The sequence below is a fragment of the Hemiscyllium ocellatum genome, chromosome 42 (genome assembly GCF_020745735.1).
Source record: "Hemiscyllium ocellatum isolate sHemOce1 chromosome 42, sHemOce1.pat.X.cur, whole genome shotgun sequence".
NCBI lineage: Eukaryota > Metazoa > Chordata > Chondrichthyes > Orectolobiformes > Hemiscylliidae > Hemiscyllium > Hemiscyllium ocellatum.
The window spans coordinates 19621601-19645424 of NC_083442.1; the positions used below are offsets into that span (position 1 = coordinate 19621601).

Genomic DNA, 23824 nt, shown 5'->3' on the forward strand with positions numbered 1-23824 from the left:
GCCCAGTCAGGGGTCAGCGCGGCCCAGACAGGGGTCAGCGCGGCCCAGACAGGGGTCAGCGCGGCCCAGACAGGGGTCAGTGTTACCCAGCCAGGGATCAGCGCGGCCCAGACAGGGGTCAGCGCGGCCCAGTCAGGGGTCAGCACGGCCCAGTCAGGGGTCAGCGCGGCCCAGTCAGGGATCAGCGTGGCCCAGCCAGGGGTCAGCGCAGCCCAGTCAGGAGTCAGTGCGGCCCAGCCAGGGGTCAGTGCGGCCCAGCCAGGGGTCAGCGTGGCCAAGACAGGGGTCAGTGTTGCCCAGACAGAGGTGAGCGTGACCCAGTCAGGGGTCAGCGTGGCTCAGTCAGGGGTCAGCATTGACCAGTCAGGGGTCAGTCTGGCCCGGTCAGGGATCAGTGGGCCCAGTCAGAGGTCAGCATTGACCAGTCAGGGGTCAGTCTGGCCCAGTCAGGGATCAGCGTGACCCAGTCAGAGGTCATTGTTGCCCAGTCAGGGGTCAGAGTGGTCCAGTCAGGGGTCAGAGTGGTCCAGTCAGGGGTCAGCGCGGCCCAGTCAGGGGTCAGTGTTGCCCAGTCAGGGGTCAGTGTGGCACAGTCAGGGGTCAGTGTTGCCCAGTCAGGGGTCAGCGTTGCCCAGTCAGGGGTCAGTGTGGCCCAGTCAGGGGTCAGCGTTGCCCAGTCAGGGGTCAGTGTGGCCCAGCCAGGGGTCAGCGTGGACAAGTCAGGGGTCAGTGTTGCCCATGGGTCAGCGTGGCCCAGCCAGAGGTCAGCATGGCCCAGCCAGGGGTCAATGTTGCCCAGCCAGGGGTCAGTGTGGCCCAGCCAGGGGTCAGCGTGGACAAGTCAGGGGTCAGTGTTGCCCATGGGTCAGCGTGGCCCAGCCAGAGGTCAGCATGGCCCAGTCAGGGGTCAGTGTTGCCCAGTCAGGGGTCAGCGTGGCCCAGTCAGGGGTCAGTGTGGCCCAGCCAGGGGTCAGCGTGGACAAGTCAGGGGTCAGTGTTGCCCATGGGTCAGCGTGGCCCAGCCAGAGGTCAGCATGGCCCAGCCAGGGGTCAGTGTTGCCCAGCCAGGGGTCAGTGTGGCACAGTCAGGGGTCAGCGTGGCCCAGCCAGGGGTCAGTGTGGCACAGTCAGGGGGTCAGTGTGGTACAGTCAGGGGTCAGTGTTCCCCAGTCACGGGTCAGCGTAGCCCAGTCAGGGGTCAGTGTTGCCCACTCAGGGATCAGCGTGTCCCGACAGGGGTCAGCGTGGCCCAGTCAGGGGTCAGTGTTGCCCAGTCAGGGGTCAGCGTGACCCAGTCAGGAGTCAACGTTGCCCAGCCAGGGATCAGCGTGGCCCAGTCAGGGGTCAGCGTTGCCCAGTCAGGGGTCAGTGTGGCCTAGTCAGGGATCAGCGTTGCCCAGTCAGGGGTCAGTGTGGCCTAGTCAGGGATCAGCGTTGCCCAGTCAGGGGTCAGTGTTGCCCAGTCAGGGGTCTGCGTGGCCCAGTCGGGGTCAGTGTTGCCCAGACACGGGTCAGCGTGGCCCAGTCAGGGGTCAGTGTTGCCCACTCAAGGGTCAGCGTTGCCCAGTCAGGGGTCAGCGTGGCCCACTCAGGGGTCAGTGTTGCCCAGGGGTCAGTGGTCAGTCTGGCCCTGGGTTAATTGATTCTTTGTTATCAAACACCACCCAACTTGACTGACATGAAACATTCAAACAGACAGAATGTCTGCCTCCCTTTTTCTCCTGGGGAGGTTTAGCCTGACCTTTCCTGATGGATGGGACTGCCTTGGAGAGCCTCCGGGCTCTGGAAGCTCCTCCCGCCCTCACCCTCCCTCCCTCCCCAGAACAAGCTGCTCATTCCCGGAGCCGACACCGGACAATGTCCCGCTGCCTCTGCCGCTTGTGGAAGCCCTTGGGCGGCCGGGCCTTCACTGGCAGCAGCGGCCGGGCCGCGGGGCCGCCCTCCCGGAGCCGGAGCCGGGCTTGGAGCTGGGGCCGGGCCCAGGCCTGCGGACTAGGCCTCGGGCTCTCCCTCGGTCTCGGGCTGGGCCTCGGGGCCCGGCTGTGGGGGCCGCAGTCCGAGTGTCAGTCGGAGGCGGACGGAGAGGATGTGAGGGGAGCCCTGGGCGAGGCCAAACAGCGAGGGAGAGACCTGCTGCAGAGAGTGAAGGTGAGGGGCTGGGGGCTGGGGGAAGGGTCCCTATAATACACCGCCCCCCGCATTCCCACAGAAACCCCCGCCTCCACTGCCCCAACTCTCCCCCCAACTCCCTCCCCATTTTCCCTCAACTTCCCTCCCCACTCTCCCCCCACTTCCCCCCCCAACTCTCCCCCCCCCACTTTCCCCCCAACTCTCTCCCCCCCACTTTCCCCCAACTCTCCCCCCCCACTTTCCCCCCACTCTCCCCCCCCACTTTCCCCCCAACTCTCCCCCCCCACTTTCCCTCAACTCCCTCCATCACTCCCCCCCACTTCCCCCCCTCCCCCCCATTCTCCCCGACTCCTGCCCCACTCTCCCCCGACTCCTGCCCCATCCCCCCACACTTCCCCCCCCCCTCCCACACTTCCCCCCCCCCACACTTCTCCCCCCCCTCCCCCCCACACTTCTCCCCCCCCCTCCCCCCCCCACACTTCTCCCCCCCCTCCCCCCCACACTTCTCCCCCCCTCCCCCCCACACTTCTTCCCCCCCTCCCCCCCACACTTCTTCCCCCCCTCCCCCCCACACTTCTTCCCCCCCCCCCCCCCTCCCCCCCACACTTCTTCCCCCCCTCCCCCCCACACTTCTCCCCCCCCTCCCCCCCACACTTCTTCCCCCCCCCCCCCCCCCCTCCCCCCCCCCCCCCCCTCCCCCCCTCCCCCTCCCCCCCCCTCCCCCCCCCCCCCCTCCCCCCCCCTCCCCCCCCTCCCCCTCCCCCCCCCTCCCCCTCCCCCCCCCTCCCCCCCCCCTCCCCCCCCCCCCCCCCCCCCCCCCCCCCCCTCCCCCCCCCCCCCCCTCCCCCCCCCCCCCCTCCCCCCCTCCCCCCCCCCCCTCCCCCCCCTCCCTCCCCCCTCCCTCCCCCCCCCCCCCCCTCCCCCCCTCCCCCCCCTCCCCACCCCCCCCCCCCCCTCCCCCCCCCTCCCCCCCCCTCCCCCTCCCTCCCCTCCCCCCCCTCCCCCTCCCTCCCCTCCCCCCCCCTCCCCCTCCCTCCCCCCCCCCCACACTTCTTCCCCCCTCCCCCCCTCCCCCCCACACTTCTTCCCCCCTCCCCCCCACACTTCTTCCCCCCCTCCCCCCCACACTTCTTCCCCCCCTCCCCCCCACACTTCTTCCCCCCCTCCCCCCCACACTTCTTCCCCCCCTCCCCCCCACACTTCTTCCCCCCCTCTCCCTCCCCCCACACTTCCCCCCCTCTCCCCCCTTCCACCATCACCTCACATTTCCCCCTTCCCCCCTACTCTCCCCCAATCCCCTCCAACTCCCCCCGACTTCCCCCCCCACTCTTCCCATCTTCCCCCCACTTTCCCCCAACCCCCCCCACCCCCACTACCCCACCCCCACTACCCCACCCCCACTGAAGTTTCAAATTCAGTTGAAATTACAAATCATGTTACAACATTGCTGGGCAGGTTGATTAAAATAACTAGAATCATAGAATTCATACAGTGCAAAATGAGGCCACCTGGCCCATCATATCTGCCCCAACCCTACACAGAGTATCTCACCTAGAGACACCCTTCCATCCATGCCTGTAACCCCACATAGGGTTTTTACCATGTTTAGCAAACCTTCCTGGGCACTGCGGGGGAATTTTTAGCACAACCAATCTATCCAACCTGCACATTGTTGGACTGGAGAAGGAAACAGGAGCAACTGGAGAAAAACCCACACAGACATGGGATGAATGTGTAAACGCCACACACACATTCCTCCAAGGATGGAATCAAACCTGAGTCCTTAGTGCTGTGAAGCAGCAATGCTAACCACTGAGCCACCTCAGTGAGAAGCCTGGACATTATCTGAAATTGAATGGGCAGTGGGCGGAGAGGATGCGTAGTTAATAGGGTTGTGACTGTCAGTAAAATGAGTGAAACTGGTTTAAGTGCTGATAGGATAGTGACAGGGTGAAGAGCAGTTAAAATGAGTGGGAGTGCAGATTGTGGAAGGAGAGCCTGCTTTAGGCTACATTAGCTCAAGAGTCTGTCTCCAATAGTCTCCAATCATCCTCAAACAGTATGCTGTTCTCACCAAATACTTCCCATATAAAGAAAAACCTTTCTTTAAAAAAATGCTAGGAACACTTATAGAAGTGTATAAAATCATGAGAGGCATGGACAGGGTGAGTGCACTCAGTCTTTTTCACAGGGTTGGGGAATCGAGGTCTAGAGAGGGGAAAGAATCAAAGGGAACCTGAGGGACAACTTTTTTACATAGAGGGTGGTATGCATATGGAATGAACTGTTGTGGTGAGTACATTTAACCGCCTTTTAAGAAGCATTTGTACAAATACATGGTGAGGAAAGGATTAGGAGGATATGGGACAAGTGCAGGGAAAAGGGGTTAGCGTGGATGGATGTTTTGGTCAGCATGGACCAGTTTGCGCCAAAGGGTCTGTCATCATGCTGTGGGACCCAATGAACAGTAAAGCAGTGAACCAGCAATGGGAAATGTCCTATGTGGTAATCAGTGGAGATTTATTTAATCTCTTCTGAAGCTGTCACACATTCATACAGACTGGAGTCTCCGTTAATCGTCTGATTCTCCATCTCATCCTGTCTGCTTCCCACCTCCTTTCCTTGCCCCTGTATCTGCTGTTGCTTTAATTTTGCAGTGTCGCTCATAGTATTATATGAATCTTGGCTTCCATCGAACATAAATACTTATTGTAACTAGTGGAAGGGCTCATGTGGTGCAGTAGTCTGGGCCAACTTCTAGGCCGAAAGGTTCAAGTCCCATGTTAAAAATCACACAACACCAGGTTATAGTCCAACAGGTTTAATTGGAAGCACTAGTTTTTCGGAGCACTGCTCCTTCATCAGGAGGTTGTGGAGGACACAATTGTAAGACGCAGAATTTATAGCAAAAGTTTACAGTGTGATGTAATTGAAATTATACATTGAAAAATACCTTGATTGTTTGTTTAATCTCTCATCTGTTAGAATGACCCTGATAGTTTCACTTCTTTCATATGTAAATCACAAAACTTTTTTAAAAAGTTATATTCTCAGGTTAACTGTAACTAATTGGTGTCAGCACAGATAAGATGTTAAGATATTGAAGGTGTTAGCCCCCTGTGTTCCCTGTCTGTGCCATAATGTTTAGACTGATTCTAATCTTAAAAAGTGAGTTAACAGAGTCTTACATGGATTCATGCAGTTTTTGAGCAAAGTACAATGTAACTCTGCAAGTACAAATTCACCCCATAAACGTATATATGTATGTGTGTGTGTGTGTGTGTGTGTGTGTATACGTACGCACGGGGAGGGGGGGGGGTTTGTGAGGGTCTGTGAGAGAGTGTGTTTGTCTGTGTGAGTGTAAAGTGGTCTAAGTCTGTGAGAGTGTCTGTGCATAGGAGTGCCTGTGTGTGTGTGTGTGTGTGTATAGTGCAATGATGGTCACCTGTAGTGTGACATGAACCCAAGGTCCTGGTTGAGGCCCTCCCTACGGGTACCGAACTGAGCTATCAGCCTCTGCTTGGCCACTTTTCGCTGCTGCCTGTCCCAAAGTCCGCCTTGGAGGATGGTCACCCGAAGGTCCTAGGTCCAGCGACCTGGACCGCTGAAGCGCTCTCCAACTGGGAGGGAACACTCGTGTCTGTTGATTGTTGTGCAGTGCCCATTCAGCCTTTGCTGTAACCTCTGCTTGGTTTCACCAAGGTACCATGCCTCCGGGCATACTTGTCCCATGTTCCTGAGACATGTATCAGGACATGTTTAAACAGTTTGACAAAAAAGAATTCAATAATAACTGGGATGTGGCTGTGACATAAGGTCTTCAGAGATGGTGAGGTGTGGTAATAATATCACTGGGTGGCACGGTGGCATGCACTGTTGCCTCACAGCACCAGGGACCCAGGTTCAACTCCTGCCTTGGGCGGCTGTCTGTGTGGAGTTTGCACATTCTCCCTGTGTCTGTGTGGGTTTCCTCTGGGTGCTCCAATTTCCTCCCACAATCTAAAGATGTGCAGGTTAGGTGAATTGTCCATGCACGATTGCCTAGTGTTCAGGGATGTGTAGGTTAGGTGCATTAGTCAGTGGTAAATATAGAATAATAGGGTTGGGAGTGGTCACTCTTTAGAGGATCGGAATGGACTTGTTGGGCCAAAGGGCCTGTTTCCACACAGAACAGATTCTATTCTATCTATCTATCTACACAGGAAGTCACCGGGTTACGAACACCCGCACTTAACAAACTAACCTCTGTAAAGCCTATTATTTTAATCAATCTGAGTTACATGTAATGGTTCATACTAACGAGTGGGCAGACTACTTTGCGCATATCTGTTCCAAATTTGACTTAGGAACAGCCTTAAAAACAGAATTTGTTTGTAACTCGGGGACTTCCGGTAATCCAGAAGGTTAATGTTCTGAGCATCAGGGGTTCAACTCCCAGTTTGAGACATGATGGGATTTGACATCTGGAAATAATCGCCGTTAAACCAACGGACAAGGGGGCGCAGTAGTTGGTGCACTGACCACCCTCACACGGCGCAGGACTCCACTCCTTCCGCTCCAATCCCAACCTCTTCGTTGAGACAAGGGAGGGGCACTGTGGTAGTTTGGCGCACTGATCTCTACACCGCTGAAGCCAGGCGCCAACTCATGGACATCTCATCCTACTGTCCCCTTGACCACGACCTCACCTCCCATCACCAAACCATCATATCCCAGACCATCCATAACCTCATCACCTCAGGAGATCTCCCATCCACAGCCTCCAACCTCATAGTTTCCCAACCCTGCACCGCCCAGTTCTACCTCTTACCCAAAATTCACAAATCTGACTGCTCAGTTGACCCAACGTCTTTGCTTGCTTCTACCCCACTGAATTTATCTCCATATATCTTGACACTATCCTGTCCCCCTTGGTCCAGAAACTCCCCACATACATCTGGGACACCACCAAAGTCCTCCATGACTCGTATTTCCCCAGCCCCCAGAGCATCATCTTCACCATGGACACATCCATTCATCATGGACACATCCATTCACCATTGCAAAGGCCTCCAAGCCCTCCGTTTCTTCCTCTCCGGCCGACCCAACCAGTTCCCTTCCACTGACATGCTCATTCGATCAGCTAAACTGGTCCTTACCCTCAACAATTTCTCTTTGAGTCCTCCCACTTCCTTCAAACTAAAGAGATAGCCATGGGCACCTGTATGGGCCTCAGCTATGCCTCTTCGTTGGATACGTGGAATAGTCCATCTACCGTAGCTACACTGGCACCATCCTTCACTTCATTGATGACTGTATTGGCGCCACCTCGTTGAGGAGGTTGAACAGTTCATCAACTTCATTAACACCTTCCCCCCGACCTTAAGATCACCTGGACTATCTCGGACAGCTCCCTCCCCTTCCTGCACCTCGCCGTCTCCAACTCCAGCAACCAACTCAACATGGACATGTTTCAAACTCACCAACTCCCACTGCTATCTGGGTTACACCTCCTCCCACACCCCCTCATGTAAAAATGCAATCCCTTATTCCCAATTCCTCAGCCTCTGCCATATCTGTTCCCAGGAGGAGCAGTTCCACTCCAGGACATCTCAGATGGCCTCCTATTTCAAGGACTGCAAATTCCCATCCCACGTGATCAACAATGCCCTCCAACACATCCCTTCCATTTCCCGCACCTCTGCCCTTGAACCCCATCCCACCCACTGCAACAAGGATAGAACACCCCTTGTCTTCATCTTCCACCCCACTAACCTCCAAATACAATGCATTATATTCCGCCCCCTACAGTTAAACCCCATCACCAGGGATATATTTCCTTCCCCACCCCTATCTGCGTTCCGCAGAGACGATTTTCTCTGTGACTCCTTCGTTAGGTCTATGACCCCCACCAAGCCACCCTCCACTCCCAGCACCTTCCCTTGCCATCGTAAGGTGTAAAATCTGTGCCCACAACTCCCCTCCACACCTCCATCCAAGGCCCCAAAGGATCTTTTCACATCCAGCAGAGACTTTCCTGCACATCCACCCACATCACCTACTGTGTCTGTTGCTGTTGATGTGGTCTCCTCTACACTGGGGAGACAGGACATCAACTTGCAGAATGTTTCAGGGAACATCTCTGAGAAACACACACCAAACAACCCCACCACCCTGTTGCCGAACACTTCAACTCCCCCTGCCACTCCACCAAGGACATGCTAGTCCTGGGCCTCCTCCACCGCCGAATCTTAGCTACCCGATAACTGGAGGAAAAATGTCTCATTTTCCGCCTTGGGACCTTCCAACCACACAGCATCAACATCGGCTTCACCAGTTTCCTTATCTCCCCTCTCCCCCCACCTCATCCCAGATCCAACCCTCCAACTCGGCACCACCCTCTTGACCTGTCCATCTTCCTTCCTTCACTTATCCACTCCAACCTCCCCTCCGACCTATCTCTATTCCCCCCCACTTGCATCTACCCCAGGTGCCTTCCCCCCCCACCCCTTCCTGATGAAGGGCTAATGCCTGAAATGTCAACTCTCCTGCTCTTTGGACGGCCGCCACACTTTTTGACTCTGAAAATAAAGCTAGTCTAACAACTACTCATCTGTCCTACAGGAAAGGAAATCTGCCATCCAAACCTATAGCAATGTGGTTACTTCTTAACTGCCCTCTGGACAATTAGGGATGGGCAATAAATACTATCCCATGAATAGGAAAAGAAAGGCTTCCTTATTATTATGCAGACACAACCTGTATTTATACACAGACTTCTCATGATAACAGTGAGTTGAATGTTATCATTTTATGATAGGAGTGTTTTCTGTGGCGTGGGATGGTGTCTCTTAACAGCCTCCAGGTCATGTTAAATAAGTGACATTAGACAATTAGTTCAGTTCCATTGTGGAGTGGAAATTGCAGCCCAGAAGAGGATCTGTCAACTCTAATTTCTGCCCGACTAAAGAAAATAATTGATTGAATGTCAAGAGGGTTGGAGGTTGTGACATTTCTGTGCAGGTTGTTTGAGTGGGGCAGAGAGGATTATGTGAGGGAGGGGTTGGAGTGGATGTGGGTATTGAGTGTGGGAGAGGACTGTGTTGGGGGGGATGCTGATGGGGGTGAATGAGTAGGTTTGTAGCAGATGGGGAGAGGATTTGGAGTGGTGGCATGTGCATTGAGTGTAGGGAGCTGCTTGTGGAGAGGATGAATGCGTTTTTGGGTGAGAGGAGGTGGAGTGTGGAAGGGGTTCAAGAGATTGTGGGGAATGGGAGAGAGGAGATGGAGTGGGAAAGGGGATAGTGTGGGGGAGTGGGAAAGGGGATAGTGTGGGGGAGTGGGAAAGGGGATAGTGTGGGGGAGTGGGAAAGGGGATAGTGTGGGGGAGTGGGGAAGGGGATAGTGTGGGGGAGTGGGAAAGGGGATAGTGTGGGGGAGTGGGAAAGGGGATAGTGTGGGGGAGTGGGAGAATGGGGATAGTGTGGGGGAGTGGGAGAATGGGGATAGTGTGGGGGAGTGGGAGAATGGGGATAGTGTGGGGGAGGGGGAAGGAGATAGCGTGGTGTAGTGGGGAAAGAGATGGCGTGGGGGAGTGGGGAAGGAGATGGGGTGGGGGAATGGGGAAGGGGATGGTGTGTGGGCATGGGGAAGGGAATGGAGTGGGGGAGTGTGGAAGGGGATGGTGTGGGGAATTGGGGATAGTGTGGGGGAGTGGGGAAGGAGATGGCGTGGGGGAGTGGGGAAGGAGATGGCGTGGGGGAGTGGGGAAGGGGAAGGCGTTGGGGATTGGGGAAGGGGATGGCGTGGGGGAGTGTGGACGGGGATGGCGTGGGGGAGTGTGGACGGGGATGGCGTGGGGGAGTGTGGACGGGGATGGCGTGGGGGATTGGGGAAGGGGATGGTGTGGGGGAATGGGGATAGTGTGGGGAGTGGGGAAGGGGATGGCATGTCGGAGGGGATGGTGTGGGGGAGTGGGGGAGGGGATGGTGTGGGGGAGGGGATGGTGTGGGGGAGGGATGGTGTGGGGGAAGTGGGGAAGGGGATAGTGTGGGGGAGTGGGGATGGCGTGGGGGAGTGGATGGTGTGGGGGAGTGGGGGAGGGGATGGCGTGGGGGAGTGGGGGAGGGGATGGCGTGGGGGAGTGGGGAAGGGGATGGCGTGGGGGAGTGGGGACGGGGATGGCGTGGGGGAGTGGGGACGGGGATGGCGTGGGGGAGTGGGGAAGGGGATGGCGTGGGGGATTGGGGAAGGGGATGGCGTGGGGGAGTGGGGAAGGGGATGGCGTGGGGGAGTGGGGAAGGGGATGGCGTGGGGGAGTGGGGAAGGGGATGGCGTGGGGGAGTGGGGAAGGGGATGGCGTGGGGGATTGGGGAAGGGGATGGCGTGGGGGAGTGGGGAAGGGGATGGCGTGGGGGAGTGGGGAAGGGGATGGCGTGGGGGAGTGGGGAAGGGGATGGCGTGGGGGAAGTGGGGAAGGGGATAGTGTGGGGGAAGTGGGGAAGGGGATGGTGTGGGGGAAGGGATTGGAGTGGGGATGGACGGGAGAGTAAGTGGAGTGCGGAAAGGGATAGTGTGGGGTTGGTGGAATGGGGAGGAGATTATGGGATGGAGAGGCTTGTGTGGCACAGGGTTTGAATTGTGGTGGGGTGCAGGTTGTATGGGTGGGGGGGTTGTCCTGGTGGGTAGGGAGGGAGTAGGGGCGGGTTTGCCAGGGGAGGAGCTGAATTGGCAACGTGTGTGTGTTCCAGGGGTGGGCGGAGCCTGCGTCTGTGTCGAAACAAAGGAGACAATGCTGGGCGGGGCTTGAGTCGGTGTTGTGGGGCGGGGCTTGAACTGACGTGGGGCGGTGTTTCTGTTGTGGGCGGGGTCAGCGTAGGGCAACTTTTGAATACCGCGGGGTCAGGATCAGATCAAAGTGGGCGCGGTTTGAGTGGGGCGGGGGCGGAGTGACGCGCGTCGTTTGAATGTGGGGGGGGCGGGGTTTTGATGTGGCGGGTGGGGCGGCTTGAATGGGAAGCGGGGGCGGGTGAGGAGCGTCAAATGTGGGCGTGTCCCATGGCGGTGAAGGGGCGGGTATCGGGCGTGGTTTGAATGGGAGGCGGGGCCTCGCGCCTCTTGCCCCGCCCCCCTGTCGCTGTCTCCCTTGTCTCTAACGGTCTGTGGTGCTATTGCTTCAGGTGGGGGCTGAGTGCACACAAGGATGTTTTCCTGCTCTAGGACCTCGTCGCCGGGCTCGGCCAGCTGCACCACCGCCGCCCCCTGCCAGGAGCGGCAGAATGAGGTGGCTGCCTGCGAGGTTGCGGAGAAGGACCTCCAGGAGGGCATGCAGGAGGGCAAGGAGCAGATCAAGGAGCTGAATGAGCGCTTTGCCAAGTACATCAACAACACTGTGCTGAACCTGCAGCGCAAGAACAAGGAGCTCCTGGCTGAGCTCAAGAAGCTGGAGAAAGAGGAGTTCATCGCAGTGGAGAAAGCTTACCAGAAAGACTACCAGGATTTCCAGGCCAGAGTGGATGAGATCCAGAACGAGCTGGTGCTCCTCAAGCTGGAGAAGGACAAGCTCAAGGCCAGGCTGGAGAAGGAGTGCCAACTGAAGCGGGAATTTGACCGTGACTTCCAGCACCTGAAGAAGAGCTACGAGGACGCGACTGCGGGCCTGGAGAAGCTCCAGTGCCAGTACAAGCTGCTGGAGGCCCAGCTGGCTCAGCTCAAGCTGGTGCGCGACCAGGAGCGCATCTACTGGCAGCAGAAGGTGGACAACCTGCAGAACCTGGACCAGGCGGAGAGCAACACCCTGGACCTGGAGCAGGCCCTGCGCAACATGCGCCAGGAGTACGACCAGATGGCCCGCCGCAACAAGGAGGAGCTGCAGCGCTACCGCCACAAGTTCGAGGAGAACAGCGTGCCGCTGCAGAAGATCAAGAAGGAGACCGAGACCTACCGCAACATGGTGACTGACCTGCGGCTGCGGGACGAGATGCACAAGAACCACCTGCAGGAGAAGGAGCGGGAGATCAGCCGGATCAAGGAGTACAACAAGTCCCTGGATAAGAAGATCGAAGCGCAGACCACTGACTTTCAGACTCTGGTGGCAGTGAAGAACGGGCTGGAGCAAGAGCTATCTGGCTACAAGAGCCTCTTGAATCAAGTGGAGAAGAAGGCAAGGGACTATAACGCTCCAGTTTGCTTAACGGCCCCTCCTCCGCCTCCTCCCAAACCTGCTGAGGATGTGAACAAGATGTGGTGTTAGTGCTCTATAAGGACGTTCACGGTTACATCATATGTGTATACACTGATTTTATTTTGAATTTTGTGAACAATGCTTAAAAGACCCTTTAAATTAGATAACAGCAATCTGAGTATTTTGTTAATAACTGTCAAATCTGTTTTCAGGCACAACAATGTTATGCCCTGAATATTTTTTGGGAATTCATCTAACCTTTGCTTTTAACTATTTATGATGCGCAAACAGTGTCCCCATTAATATACAAAAGGTTCTTAGAATGTCTGTAAGATGGAACATGTTATAAGAACAGATTTGTTTTTGTTCAAAGTGCCCCAATTCTATCACAACTCAAACCCAGAAGGTGCACCTTTTGGCCACACAGCTTTATATATGAAGTTCATAAGTTCCAAATAACTTTGCTGGTTGCCATCTCGTCAAGTTAGTTGGTGTCATTAATTTCAATTTTTTGTTTCTGTGAGTTTTTGGCACATATGCAATTTTGTCAATCAAAGGGAAGTCTAAACAGTAATAGTTTGCAACACAATACCATTTTAGCTTTTCAGGTATTCCCTTTCATTCAAACCAGTGTGAGAAAAGTAAAGTTTGATCATTTAAAATGTGTAACAGATGTTACCTTCCGTCCTAATTTCATCATTAAACCACATCGTAAACAATATTTGGAGTGATATTTTGTGATAAGTTCAAAACGTGTATCAGTCACCATGTAGGAATATTTGACATTAATTCCACACAAAGACTTATGCTGTGCTATTAATGGAGCAAAACTAGGTACTTTTGATGTTTTACAATCAGTACAATATATTCCTTTTACAAGTTCTACATTAATTCTTCTGGTAGAACCTGCAGTAGAGGCAGAACACAACACCCGTGAGTTATCAGGAAAGAAGAGCTGAGCCAAGTTCACATAACCCTGCTAATCTTCAGAACACCTTCTGCAGAGATGTTTAGCCTTGGTTGCAGACCAGCTTCCCGTACTCTGCTGGATGGAGCACCCATTGCTAAAAGTATCCCTGTAGATGTCAACCCAGGCTGCAGAGCTGCAGCTCATTGAGATTATCTGGAGTGGGGCCCAAACTCAACCCAACCGAAACCAACCCTTTTGACTAAGCTGAGAATGTCATCACTCAGTCATAGGTCATGCTGCTGTTAAGACCCTGAAATTGTCTCCGCTGGCCACATCATAGTGCCAGCCCCCCTGCAGGGGTCTATGTTCATGCAGCTGTATGGTACAGCTGTGAGCTGAGCAACTACTTTTCTTTCCCCCAGTAACAATATCTGAGCATTAAGATGCAGAAATGTAGGTGAAAGTGCAAAGGGCACGGTTTACATTTCATCAATATGAGGCAGGAATCAAGTCAGGAAAGCCTTTTGTATTTCCATTTGTAAGCTAATGAAGATTTTAAAAAGCTTTGCTTTTTCAGAAGGCCACCGCTATTCGTTTTCATATTTGTTCGTCACATATTGCTGGCTTAGTCGGCGACACTTATTGCCCAACACGTCTGAATTAAAACTATGTGCACCATATTGAAGTAGAATCAGTAATAGATTCATATTATGTAAAATTAGTACTGGAAATGGGAAGTGAAGAGTGTCAGGGTGGTGGAAGCATGTCTTTTAGTATTGAATACACTTTTCCTTTCACTCAGCTTTTGTGTTTCACAATGCATATTTCTGCCTGTTCCTGAAATCCAAGTGTTTCCAATTTCTCCATGTGATTTTGTCGACAGAGAGTGAATGGCAGTGATTAACAGATTAGAAGTTGCAAATAGCTTCATCCTTTCATTTCATCCATCCAAGTTTTTTGCAGCCATGCCCTGTGCATTATGAAAACCCAAATAGGATTACAAGTGTAAAAAGAATGAGGAAAGATGAGATTTTGTAATAACACCTAGTTAAGAGACAGCATCATTAAGGTCTTAAAGTATGAAGTGGTAGAGATAAAGTGAAGGCAGAATATTATTACAACTGGTGAAAAGTTTAATTTCGAGAATACCTCACTGCATCCTGGCAAACTACTCCAAATGTTTACCTTTATTTCTCCTTTATTTCATGAGATGTGGAAGTCATTAGTAAGGTCAGTATTTGTCGTCCACTCCTTCAGCTATGTGGATTATTCAACCATTTGAGAGGGAATTAAGAGGTAACCACATTATGGTGGTTTTGAGGTTGCTTTTAAGGATGGCAGCTTCCTTCCCTAAAAGATGTTAGTGACCAAGTTTTTACAACGATCAATGTTAGCTTCATGAATCCCACCGGGTTAGCTCAGTTGGCTGGATTGTTGGTTTACAGAGCAGTGTGATGCCAACAGCGTGGGTTCAATTCCCATCACCAGTTTGAGGTTACCATGAAGGACTCTGATTCTCAACCTCTTCCCTTACCTAAAGTCTGGTGGCCCTCAGGTTAAATCACCACCAGTCGTTTCTCTCTCTAATGACGGAGCAGCCCCTCTCATCTGGTAAGAAAGACTATGGCGACACAATCAATCAACCACCATTTTCAATCCAACAGTCATTAATTGGATTTAAATTTCGCTAATAGTTGTGATGGGATTTGAACCCATGTCCTTAAACGCATTAGTTTGGGCTTCTGGATTACTCTTGCAGAGACATTGTTAGTATGGCACCATCTCCCCCTTATAATTTCATTACTTTAAGGTAAAATACTGGATTAGTTAGGGTATCAAGAAATGAGGCTGGATGGTTACAATGACCTGAGCTATGATTGCTGTTAGGAGAAAGTATGTTTGTTTATCAAGCATTTTCCAAATTGCCTCTTTGGCCTTCCCAAATTGCTTTACAGACAACAAAATAGTTTTGAAATGCAGTCACTGCTATGTTGGATGGAGCAAGATAGTCAAGCACTTACAATCCAAATGCTCAAAGAAGCAATGAGCTATGTTCGAGCAATGCTAGTTGAGGGATAAATATTGACCTAGAATGCCTGTTCTTCAAAGTAACACTATGGAAATTTTCGACATCTACTTGGAGTCTTCGGCTTACGATCCCATCTTACATATCAATGCAAGCTCATTATGTACTCAATCCAAATATGTTTAGCATTATGTACAGCTCGACACCAAATCTTTAAACATCCAGCATGCAGCATTGAAGCCAATCTTTGACAGCTGACCATAGTTTTACACTTTCTAGCTGCTGAAATCACATTAACCATACCACACATCCTTTAGTAATTCACACAGCTCTACAGAAAAGTTGATGATTTATATGTGATTAAAAAATCTTGACTATCTTTTTCAGTGTTTCAGGCTGATTATAAGAGCATTCTAACAATTGAGTTGGATCTGTAGCCACTGCTCCTGTGGAGTGGCAGGAGTGAGGAGTAACAGGAGACCAGAGCTTGGTGAAACCCTGCCATCTTTCCACTTTGTTGCACTGAATGTTGAGTAAACAAGCACCTTCATTTTATTATGCAGGATTTTACTTTTATTCATTCATGGGATGCAGCCATGGTTATGTAGTCTCACCATTTACTGTTCATCCCTAATTGTCCTTTGCAATGGTCCTGGTGTGCTGTCTCTTTGAAATGCTTCAGTCCAGATAGTGTTAGGACTGAAATGCTGTTCGGAAGGGACTTCCAGGACTTTGACCCAGCGACACTGAAGATATTGTGATATGGTTTGAATGTAAACATAGCCTTTGTAACTTGGTCAGAGCTCCATGGTAACTATTATTTGCTTAGGAGTCACAGCCACAAACTTTAGCTCACAGCTCCACTTGGGGTCGTAACTTCCATTATGGGGATCCTAGTTCTGGACGGTAGAGGTTGCGGGTTTGGAAGGTTCCATCAAAAGAGTGTTGGTGATTTGCAGTGAGTACACATCACTGGTACGTTGTTTCACTGGTGGAGGGAGTGGATGTGATGCCAGTCACACAAGCCCCTTTGTCCTGGATGGTGTCAAGTTTCTTGAGTGTCATTGGAACTGTACCCATCCAGGCAAGTGGGGAGTATTCCATCACACTCTGAAGATGGTGGATCAGCTTTTGAGGGTCAGGAGGTGAGTTACTCATTGCAGAATTTCCAGCCTCTTGACCTGTTCTTGAAACCACCGTATTTCAAAGCTTAGTAAAAGTTTTCTAACAATGTTCAATCCACCGAGCAGGATTTGGTGTGTGTTGCCTTGCAGTTGCTGTTGAATTAAGGGCCTTCAATCTTTGAAAATGGAGGCAGGTCATCTGGCAAAACTAGTGACTGACTCACAATGATGCAACAATCAGGCGCTCTTTAAAAAGTGAGACCCATCCCTCCAAAAATGTGACCTCAACACCTAACATACGATCCTATGAAAATGTCCCAGGGCACTTCACAGAAATCTAATCATTATTGAGCCAAAGAAATACTGGGAAAGACTATAAGACGTAGGAAAAGAAGTAGGCCATTTGGCCCATCAACACTGCTCTGCCCCTCAGTGACATCATGGATGACCTGATAATACTTTCCACTTTTCTGTCTTTTCTCCATAACCCTTGACTCCCTTTCTGATTAAAGCTCTGGCTCTCTCAGCCTTCAATATAGTTAATGGCCCAGCCTTGACAGCCTTCTGCAGTACAGAATTCCATGCATGCAATACACTCTGGGAGGAAAATAAAGTCCCCTTTCTATCTTAAATGGGTAGCCCCTCACACTGAGATTATATCATCTGGTCCTGGACTCTCCGGCAAGAGGAAACAACCTCTCTGCATCTACCCTGCCAGACTCCCTAAGAATCTTGTATGTTGCAATAAGATTGCCTCTCATTCTTCTAAACTCCAACGAGTAGAGCTCCTGTCTACATTATCTTCTCCCATAAGAAAATCCTTCCATTCCCAGGATCAACCTAGCGAACCTTCTCTGGAATGCTTCCAGTGCCAATATGTATTTCCTTAGAAAAGGGGTCCAAACCTGTTCACAGTATTCCAGGTGTGGTTTAAGTAGTGCCTTGTATAGTCCACGTTCCCTGTTGGCCTTCATTTCAAAGGTAATGGAGTATAAAAATAAGGAAAGGTGACTTATAGCTGGAGGTGGCTGAGGGAAGCTGGGCATGAGAAGGGAATTCAAGCATGTGAGGCCTGAAAGTCAGTGGGGTTTTTGTGATGCAGACAATGTGGAACTGATAGCTCAGCTAGGAGCCAGCTGGGACGTTGAGGTTGAAAACTCTTTGATTCAGTGGTGAGCGTGGGATGATGAATAGGTTCCAGCAGGGGTACGTTGTTTGGACCTTTGAGGCTGTCCTGTCATTCAATAAGGTCATGGCTGATCTGGTTATAACCTCAACTTCACATTCACGCTTACCCCCATTAATCTTTCACCCCATTGCTTACCACGAATCTATGTAACTCTGCTGTAAAAAAAATACTTCCACCACCTTTTCAGGAAGAGAGTTCTGAAGATTCATGATCCTCCTGAGAGAAAATATTTTGCGTCACCACTTGTTTTATTGGAAGTAACGCAAGAAATGTAGAGCAATGGTGGGTGAATGGTGTTGAGACACTGATTCAACTGGTAGGTCACAAGTTAAAGCTTGGATCATGTGGCCTGTCTAACTCGGTGCTTCAAGATGAGGTGATTTTTAATGTGAGGCCATTCTGAAGTTCTTTTCTGTGGATGACACATGTTTTTGACACACTGTTTAAGTAGCTTCAACATCTAATTGATTCATTAACAGGTAGATGCCTGAGTAATAAATTGGACTGACAAAATGAACTCTCCTCTTTCATGTCGGAAAATTTAACATTAGTCAATCTTGTTAGTGGCTGCTAAACGAGGTGTGCATTCTCTCACCAATGGGCAATATGATGGCTCAGTTGTTAGCACTGATACCTCACAGGCTAGGGACCCAGAGTGACTGTCGGTGTGGAGTTTGCACATTCTCCCCCTGTCTGTGTGGGTTTCTTCTGTGTGCTCCGGTTTCCTCCCACAGTCCAAGGATGTGCAGACTAGGTACATTGGCCATGCTAAATTGCCCCTTAGTGTCCAAGACAGTGTAAACTAAGTGGATTAGCTATGGTTAATATGGGGAAAGGGGTGGGTCTGGCTGGGATACTGTTTGGAAGGACAGTGCAGAGTCAATGGAGCTGAATGGCCTCTATCTGCACTATAGGGATTCTGTGACTCTCTGAGAGCTGACTTTGGGTGTTCTCTCTTGTAGGATGAAGTGGGAGCCCCTGGGATTGTCATCGGTGTTTCTGTGAATGGAAAGGAAGTTTGGTCGGAAGGTTTGTATTGCCTTAATTGTGACCATCATGGTTAGATGTTTCTAGTGAAGAGAGCGAGAATCAATGTGAATGGTTAAAACATACTATGGAAAGGGAAAGAAACTACAGTATTCATTTTGTATTTCCACTATGTCTCCATGATTCTATGACTCTATGTCACTCTGACTCTATCTCTCTATGACACTAAAAGTCTATGATTCTCTATGACGCAATGTCTCTATGTTTCTATGATTCCATAACTCCATGGCTCTATGGCTCTCTGACTCTATGACACTATGTCTCTATGACTCTAGGTCTCTATGACTCTATGTCTCTATGACTCTAGGTCTCTATGACACTAAAAGTCTAACACTTTCTATGTCTCCATGATTCTATCTTTGTCTCTATGATACTAAAACTCTGTCTCTATGACTCTATGTCCCTCTGACTCTATGATTCTATGTCTCTATGACACTAAAACTCTATGTCTCTATGACTTTATGACTCTATGACTCTCTATGTCCCTGTGTCTGTATATCTCTATGACTCTATGATTCTATGTCTCTATGACTCTCTATGTCTTTATGTCTCTATGACTCTCTGTCTCTATGTCTCTGTGACTATGACTCTATGTCTCTATGACTCTATGTCTCTCTGACTCTCTATGTCTCTATGAGTCTATGACGAAATGTCTGCTTAAGTGTCTGACACTATTCCCCCACTCTCCATCCCCATAGTCTATTTCCCCTGCCTGCTTTAGACAACTCTGGCTTCATACCTCTCTGCATTGTCATTTATTTAAGTTGAAGACACTGATTTGATGCTCTACTTCAAACTGAATTTGAAATTCTAGCAAATTATGATCGCAACCCCCTAAAGGATCCTAAACAAATGATCTCTTATTAGTCCCAACTCATGAGTGGACCTAAAATAGTCTGTTCCTGGGTGGATTCTACAATGTACTGCTCTAAGAAACAATCCCTAAAGCACTCGAATTTTGTCTTGCATGTTACCATTACCTATTTCATTTGTCTAGTCAATATGAACCTTAAAATCACTCATGACAATTGTAGTGCCCTTCTTATATAACTCCATTACTTCCTGAGTTTATACTTTGTGCTGAAGTGAGACAATGACTCTATGCGGGCGGCACGGTGGCACAGTGGTTAGCACTGCTGCCTCACAGCGCCTGAGACCCGGGTTCAATTCCCGACTCAGGCGACTGACTGTGTGGAGTTTGTACGTTCTCCCTGTGTCTGCGTGAGTTTCCTCCGGGTGCTCCGGTTTCCTCCCACAGTCCAAAGATGTGCGGGTGAGGTGAATTGGCCATGCTAAATTGCCCGTAGTGTTAGGTAAGGGGTAAATGTAGGGGTATGGGTGGGTTGCGCTTCGGCAGGTCGGTGTGGACTTGTTGGGCCGAAGGGCCTGTTTCCACACTGTAAGTCTAATCTAATCTAATCTAATAACTAACTGGGGTCCTATAGATGAATCCTACTTGTGAATTGTTTCCCTTAGATTCCTTATTGCATCTCTGTTGCTAATTAACACTGCGCTGATACATTTCTCTGTTAATAACGATACTGCACTTCTTTCTTTTTGCCTCCTCTTCCAGAATATTGTGTTCTCAGTCTTGGTCACCCTGCAACCGTCTCATAGAGTCATAGAGATGTACAGCATAGAAACAGACCCTTCGGTCCAACCCATCCATGCCGACCAAATATCCCAACCCAATCTAGTCCCACCTGCCAGCGCCCAGCCCGTATCCCTCCAAATCCTTCCTATTCATATACCCATCCAAATGCCTCTTCAATGTTGCAATTGTACCAGCCTCCACCACATCCTCTGGCAGCTCATTCCATACACGTACCACCCTCTGTGTGAAAAAGTTGCCCCTTAGGTCTCTTAGATCTTTCCCTTCTCACCCTAAACCTATGCCCTCTAGTTCTGGACTCCCCAACCCCAGGAAAAGACTTTACCTATTTACTCTATCCATGCTCCTCATAATTTTATAAACCTCTATAAGGTCTTCCCTCAGCCTCTTGACGCTCCAGGAAAAACAGCCCCAGCCTGTTCAGCCTCTCCCTGTAGCTCAAATCCTCCAACCCTGGCAACATCCTTGTGAACCTTTTCTGAACCCTTTCAAGTTTCACAACGTCTTTCCAATAGGAAGGAGACCAGAATTGCACGCAATATTCCAACAGTGGCCTTACCAATGTCCTGTACAACCGCAACGTGACCTCCCAACTCCTGTACTCAATACTCTGACCTCTACCATGTCTAGGGAGCAATCAAAGGAGTTGCTCACTGCAGAATTCCCAACCTCTAACCTGCTTCTGTGGCCTCAGTGTTTGTATGTCTGGTCCAGTTCAGTTTCTAGTTAATGGTACCTGGATCTCCACAGGGATGTTGATAATGGGGGATTCAGTGATCAAGGGGAGATTGTTAGATTGTGTCGTCACCTGGCGCTTGAATGTTGTGTGTCAATTGTCAGGCCAAGGCTGGATGTTGTTGGGACTTTGGATCTGCACTGTTCCTGAAGAAGCTCTTTTCATTTGTTATTCTGACTTGCTTTAAGGCCTGGGATATGCCGATGTGGAAAACCGGGTGTTGTGTAATCCGGAGACAGTCATGCGTATTGCCAGTATCAGCAAATCCCTTACTGCAACTGCTGTTGCCAAGCTCTGGGAAGCCGGAAAGCTGGATTTTGATGCCCCAGTCCAGAAATATGTCCCGGAATTTCCTGAGAAGGAATATGAAAAAGAGAAAGTAAGAACTTCCTACAATATGTTTGAAACATTGTCTCTGTTGTAATGTAGACAAGGAGAAAGTGAGATCAGAGTCGAGAGTGTGGTGCTGGAAAAGCACAGCAGGTCAGACAGCATCCAAGGAGCAGAAGAATCAACATTTCAGGCATAAGCCCTTCATCAGGAATGAGGCTTGTGGGTCAGGGCTGAGAGATAAATGGGTGGGGGAGAGGTTTGGGGGATTGGTAGCTGAGAAAGTGATAGGTGGATGAAGGTGACAGAGAAGGTGATAGGTCAGAGGGGGGAGTGATGGACAGGTCTGGAGGGCGGTGCTGAGTTGGAGGCTTGTGACTGGGATAATATGAGGGGAGTGGAAATGAGGAAACTGTTGAAATCCACATTTATCCCGTGTGGTTGCAGGATCCCAAGGCGGAATATGAGGTGTTCCTCCTCCAGGTGTCGGGTGGTAACGGTTTGGCGGTGGAGGAGGCCAGGACCTGCATGTCCTTGATGGAGTGGGAGGGGGAGTTGAAGTGTTCAGCCACAGGAGGGTGGGGTTGGTGGGTGAGGGTGTCCCAGAGATGTTCTCTGAAATGATCCGCAAGAAGGCGTACTGTTTCCCCGATGTAGAGGAGACCACACCGGGTGCAGTGGATGCAGTCGATGACATTGTTAGAGGTGCATGTAAATTTCTGATGGATGTGGAAGGATTCCTTGGGGCTTTGGACAGAGGTGAGAGGAATAGTTTGGGAGCAGGTTTTTCACTTCCTGTGGTAGCAGGGGAAGGTGCCAGGAGTGGGGTGTGGACCTGATGAGGGAGTCGCAGATGGAATGGTCTTTTTGAAACGCCGATTGGGGTGGGGAGGAAAATATATCTTTGGTGGTGGGTTCCATTTGGAGATGGCAGAAGTGGCGGAGGATGTGATGCGTTGTATGCAGAGGTTAGTGGGGTGGAAGGTGAGGGGAGGGGAGGGGGGGGCGAGGGGGTGTTTTGTCGTTCCGAAAAGACTGTTCCCTCCAGGTCTGTGGTAATCTGAAGATGGAGTTCTTCAAACGTCTGTGCTCGAGTACAGAGACTTCAGCGCCATGTGATTCAGCCATGGGTACACCCTGCACCCAGTTACTTTAAGTCAGATTGTTTATATTTTTAAAGTGAGAGGAGAAAGATTTAATAATACACGTGCGGCAATATTTTTACACAGAGGATGCTTTGTGTGTGGAATGAACTTGTTGAGGAATTGGTAGGTATGGGTTTGATGTTTAAAAGACATTTGGATAAGTACATGATTAGGAAATATTTAGAGGGATATGGGCCAAGTGCAGGCAGGTGAGCGTGGTTTAGTTTGTGGTTTGCAGGATAAAAGATCAACACAACATCGAGGGTCAAAGGGCCTGTACTCTGCTGTACTATTCTGCATCCTAACTTGATGCTTCTTTATTCTGAGACAATGCCACTTGGTCCTAGACTATCCCATGACGGGGAGCGCCCTCTCAGCATTTACCCTGCTGATACTTGGTCGGAACTCCATGGGAGCTGTGAGGTTTATGACCCTGTGTTTTCTCTGAGTTGCAACTCGCTGTTTGAGTAGCCCTGAAATAAAGATGTAATTTGACAGTGTGGAAGAGATAGCAATGAAGTGCAGAAGGGAATGCATGCTGGCGGGATAAAGGACCAAGATGGGAGGAGTCCATCTTCTGCTGCTACACTGGCACCTTTTCCTCCGCTACATCGATGACTGTATCGGCGCTACCTCATGCTCCCACGAGGGAGTTGAACAGTTCATCCTCTTTACTAACATCTTCCACCCCGACCTCAAATTTATCTGGACCGTCTCAGACTCCTCCCTCCCCTTCCTAGACCTCTCCATTTTTATCTCGGGCGACCGACTCAACATGGACTTTACTGTAAACCGACCAATTCCCACAGCTACCTAGACTACACCTCCTCCCACCCTGTCCCCTGTAAAAACGCCATCCCATATTCCCAATTCCTTTGCCTCCGCTGCATCTGCTCCCAGGAGGACCAATTCCAATACCGAACAACCCAGATGGCCTCCTTCTTCAAAGACCGCAAATTCCCCTCAGACGTGGTTGACGATGCTCTCCACCACATCTCCTCCACTTCCCGTTCCTCTGCCCTTGAACCCCACCCCTCCAATCGCCACCAGAACAGAACCCCACTGGTCCTCACCTACCACCCCACCAACTTCCAGATACATCGTATCATCTTTCGTCATTTCCGCCACCTCCAAACAGACCCCACCACCAGAGATATATTTCCCTCCCCACCCCTATAAGCATTCCGGAGAGACCACTCCCTCCGCGACTCCCTCGTCAGGTCCACACACCCCACCAACCCAACCTCCACTCCCGGCACCCTCCCCTGCAACTGCAATAAATACAAAACTTGCGCCCACACCTCCCCCCCCACTTCCCTCCAAGGCCCCAAGGGATCCTTCCATATCCATCACAAATTCACCTGCACCTCCACACACATCATTTACTGCATCCGCTGCAGCTGATGTGGCCTC

At 50.9% G+C, this 23824-nt stretch overlaps 1 protein-coding gene across 3 annotated transcripts in view; it reads left to right on the forward strand.

The window, feature by feature from the left end:
- Positions 1 to 1817: 1817 nt before the first annotated feature.
- The window catches only part of lactb (lactamase, beta), a 64953-nt gene continuing 42946 nt past the window's right edge, over positions 1818 to 23824 (forward strand). For 2 of the 3 annotated variants that reach the window (XM_060853948.1, XM_060853947.1), the window contains exons 1-3: positions 1818 to 2148; positions 18504 to 18570; positions 21125 to 21315. In XM_060853948.1, coding sequence (XP_060709931.1) covers positions 1858 to 2148; positions 18504 to 18570; positions 21125 to 21315 — 549 coding nt within the window. In that variant the 5' untranslated portion in view covers positions 1818 to 1857. Of the gene's footprint in view, positions 2149 to 11288; positions 12457 to 18503; positions 18571 to 21124; positions 21316 to 23824 lie in introns of those variants that run through there. The other variant, XM_060853949.1, reaches the window with a different exon arrangement.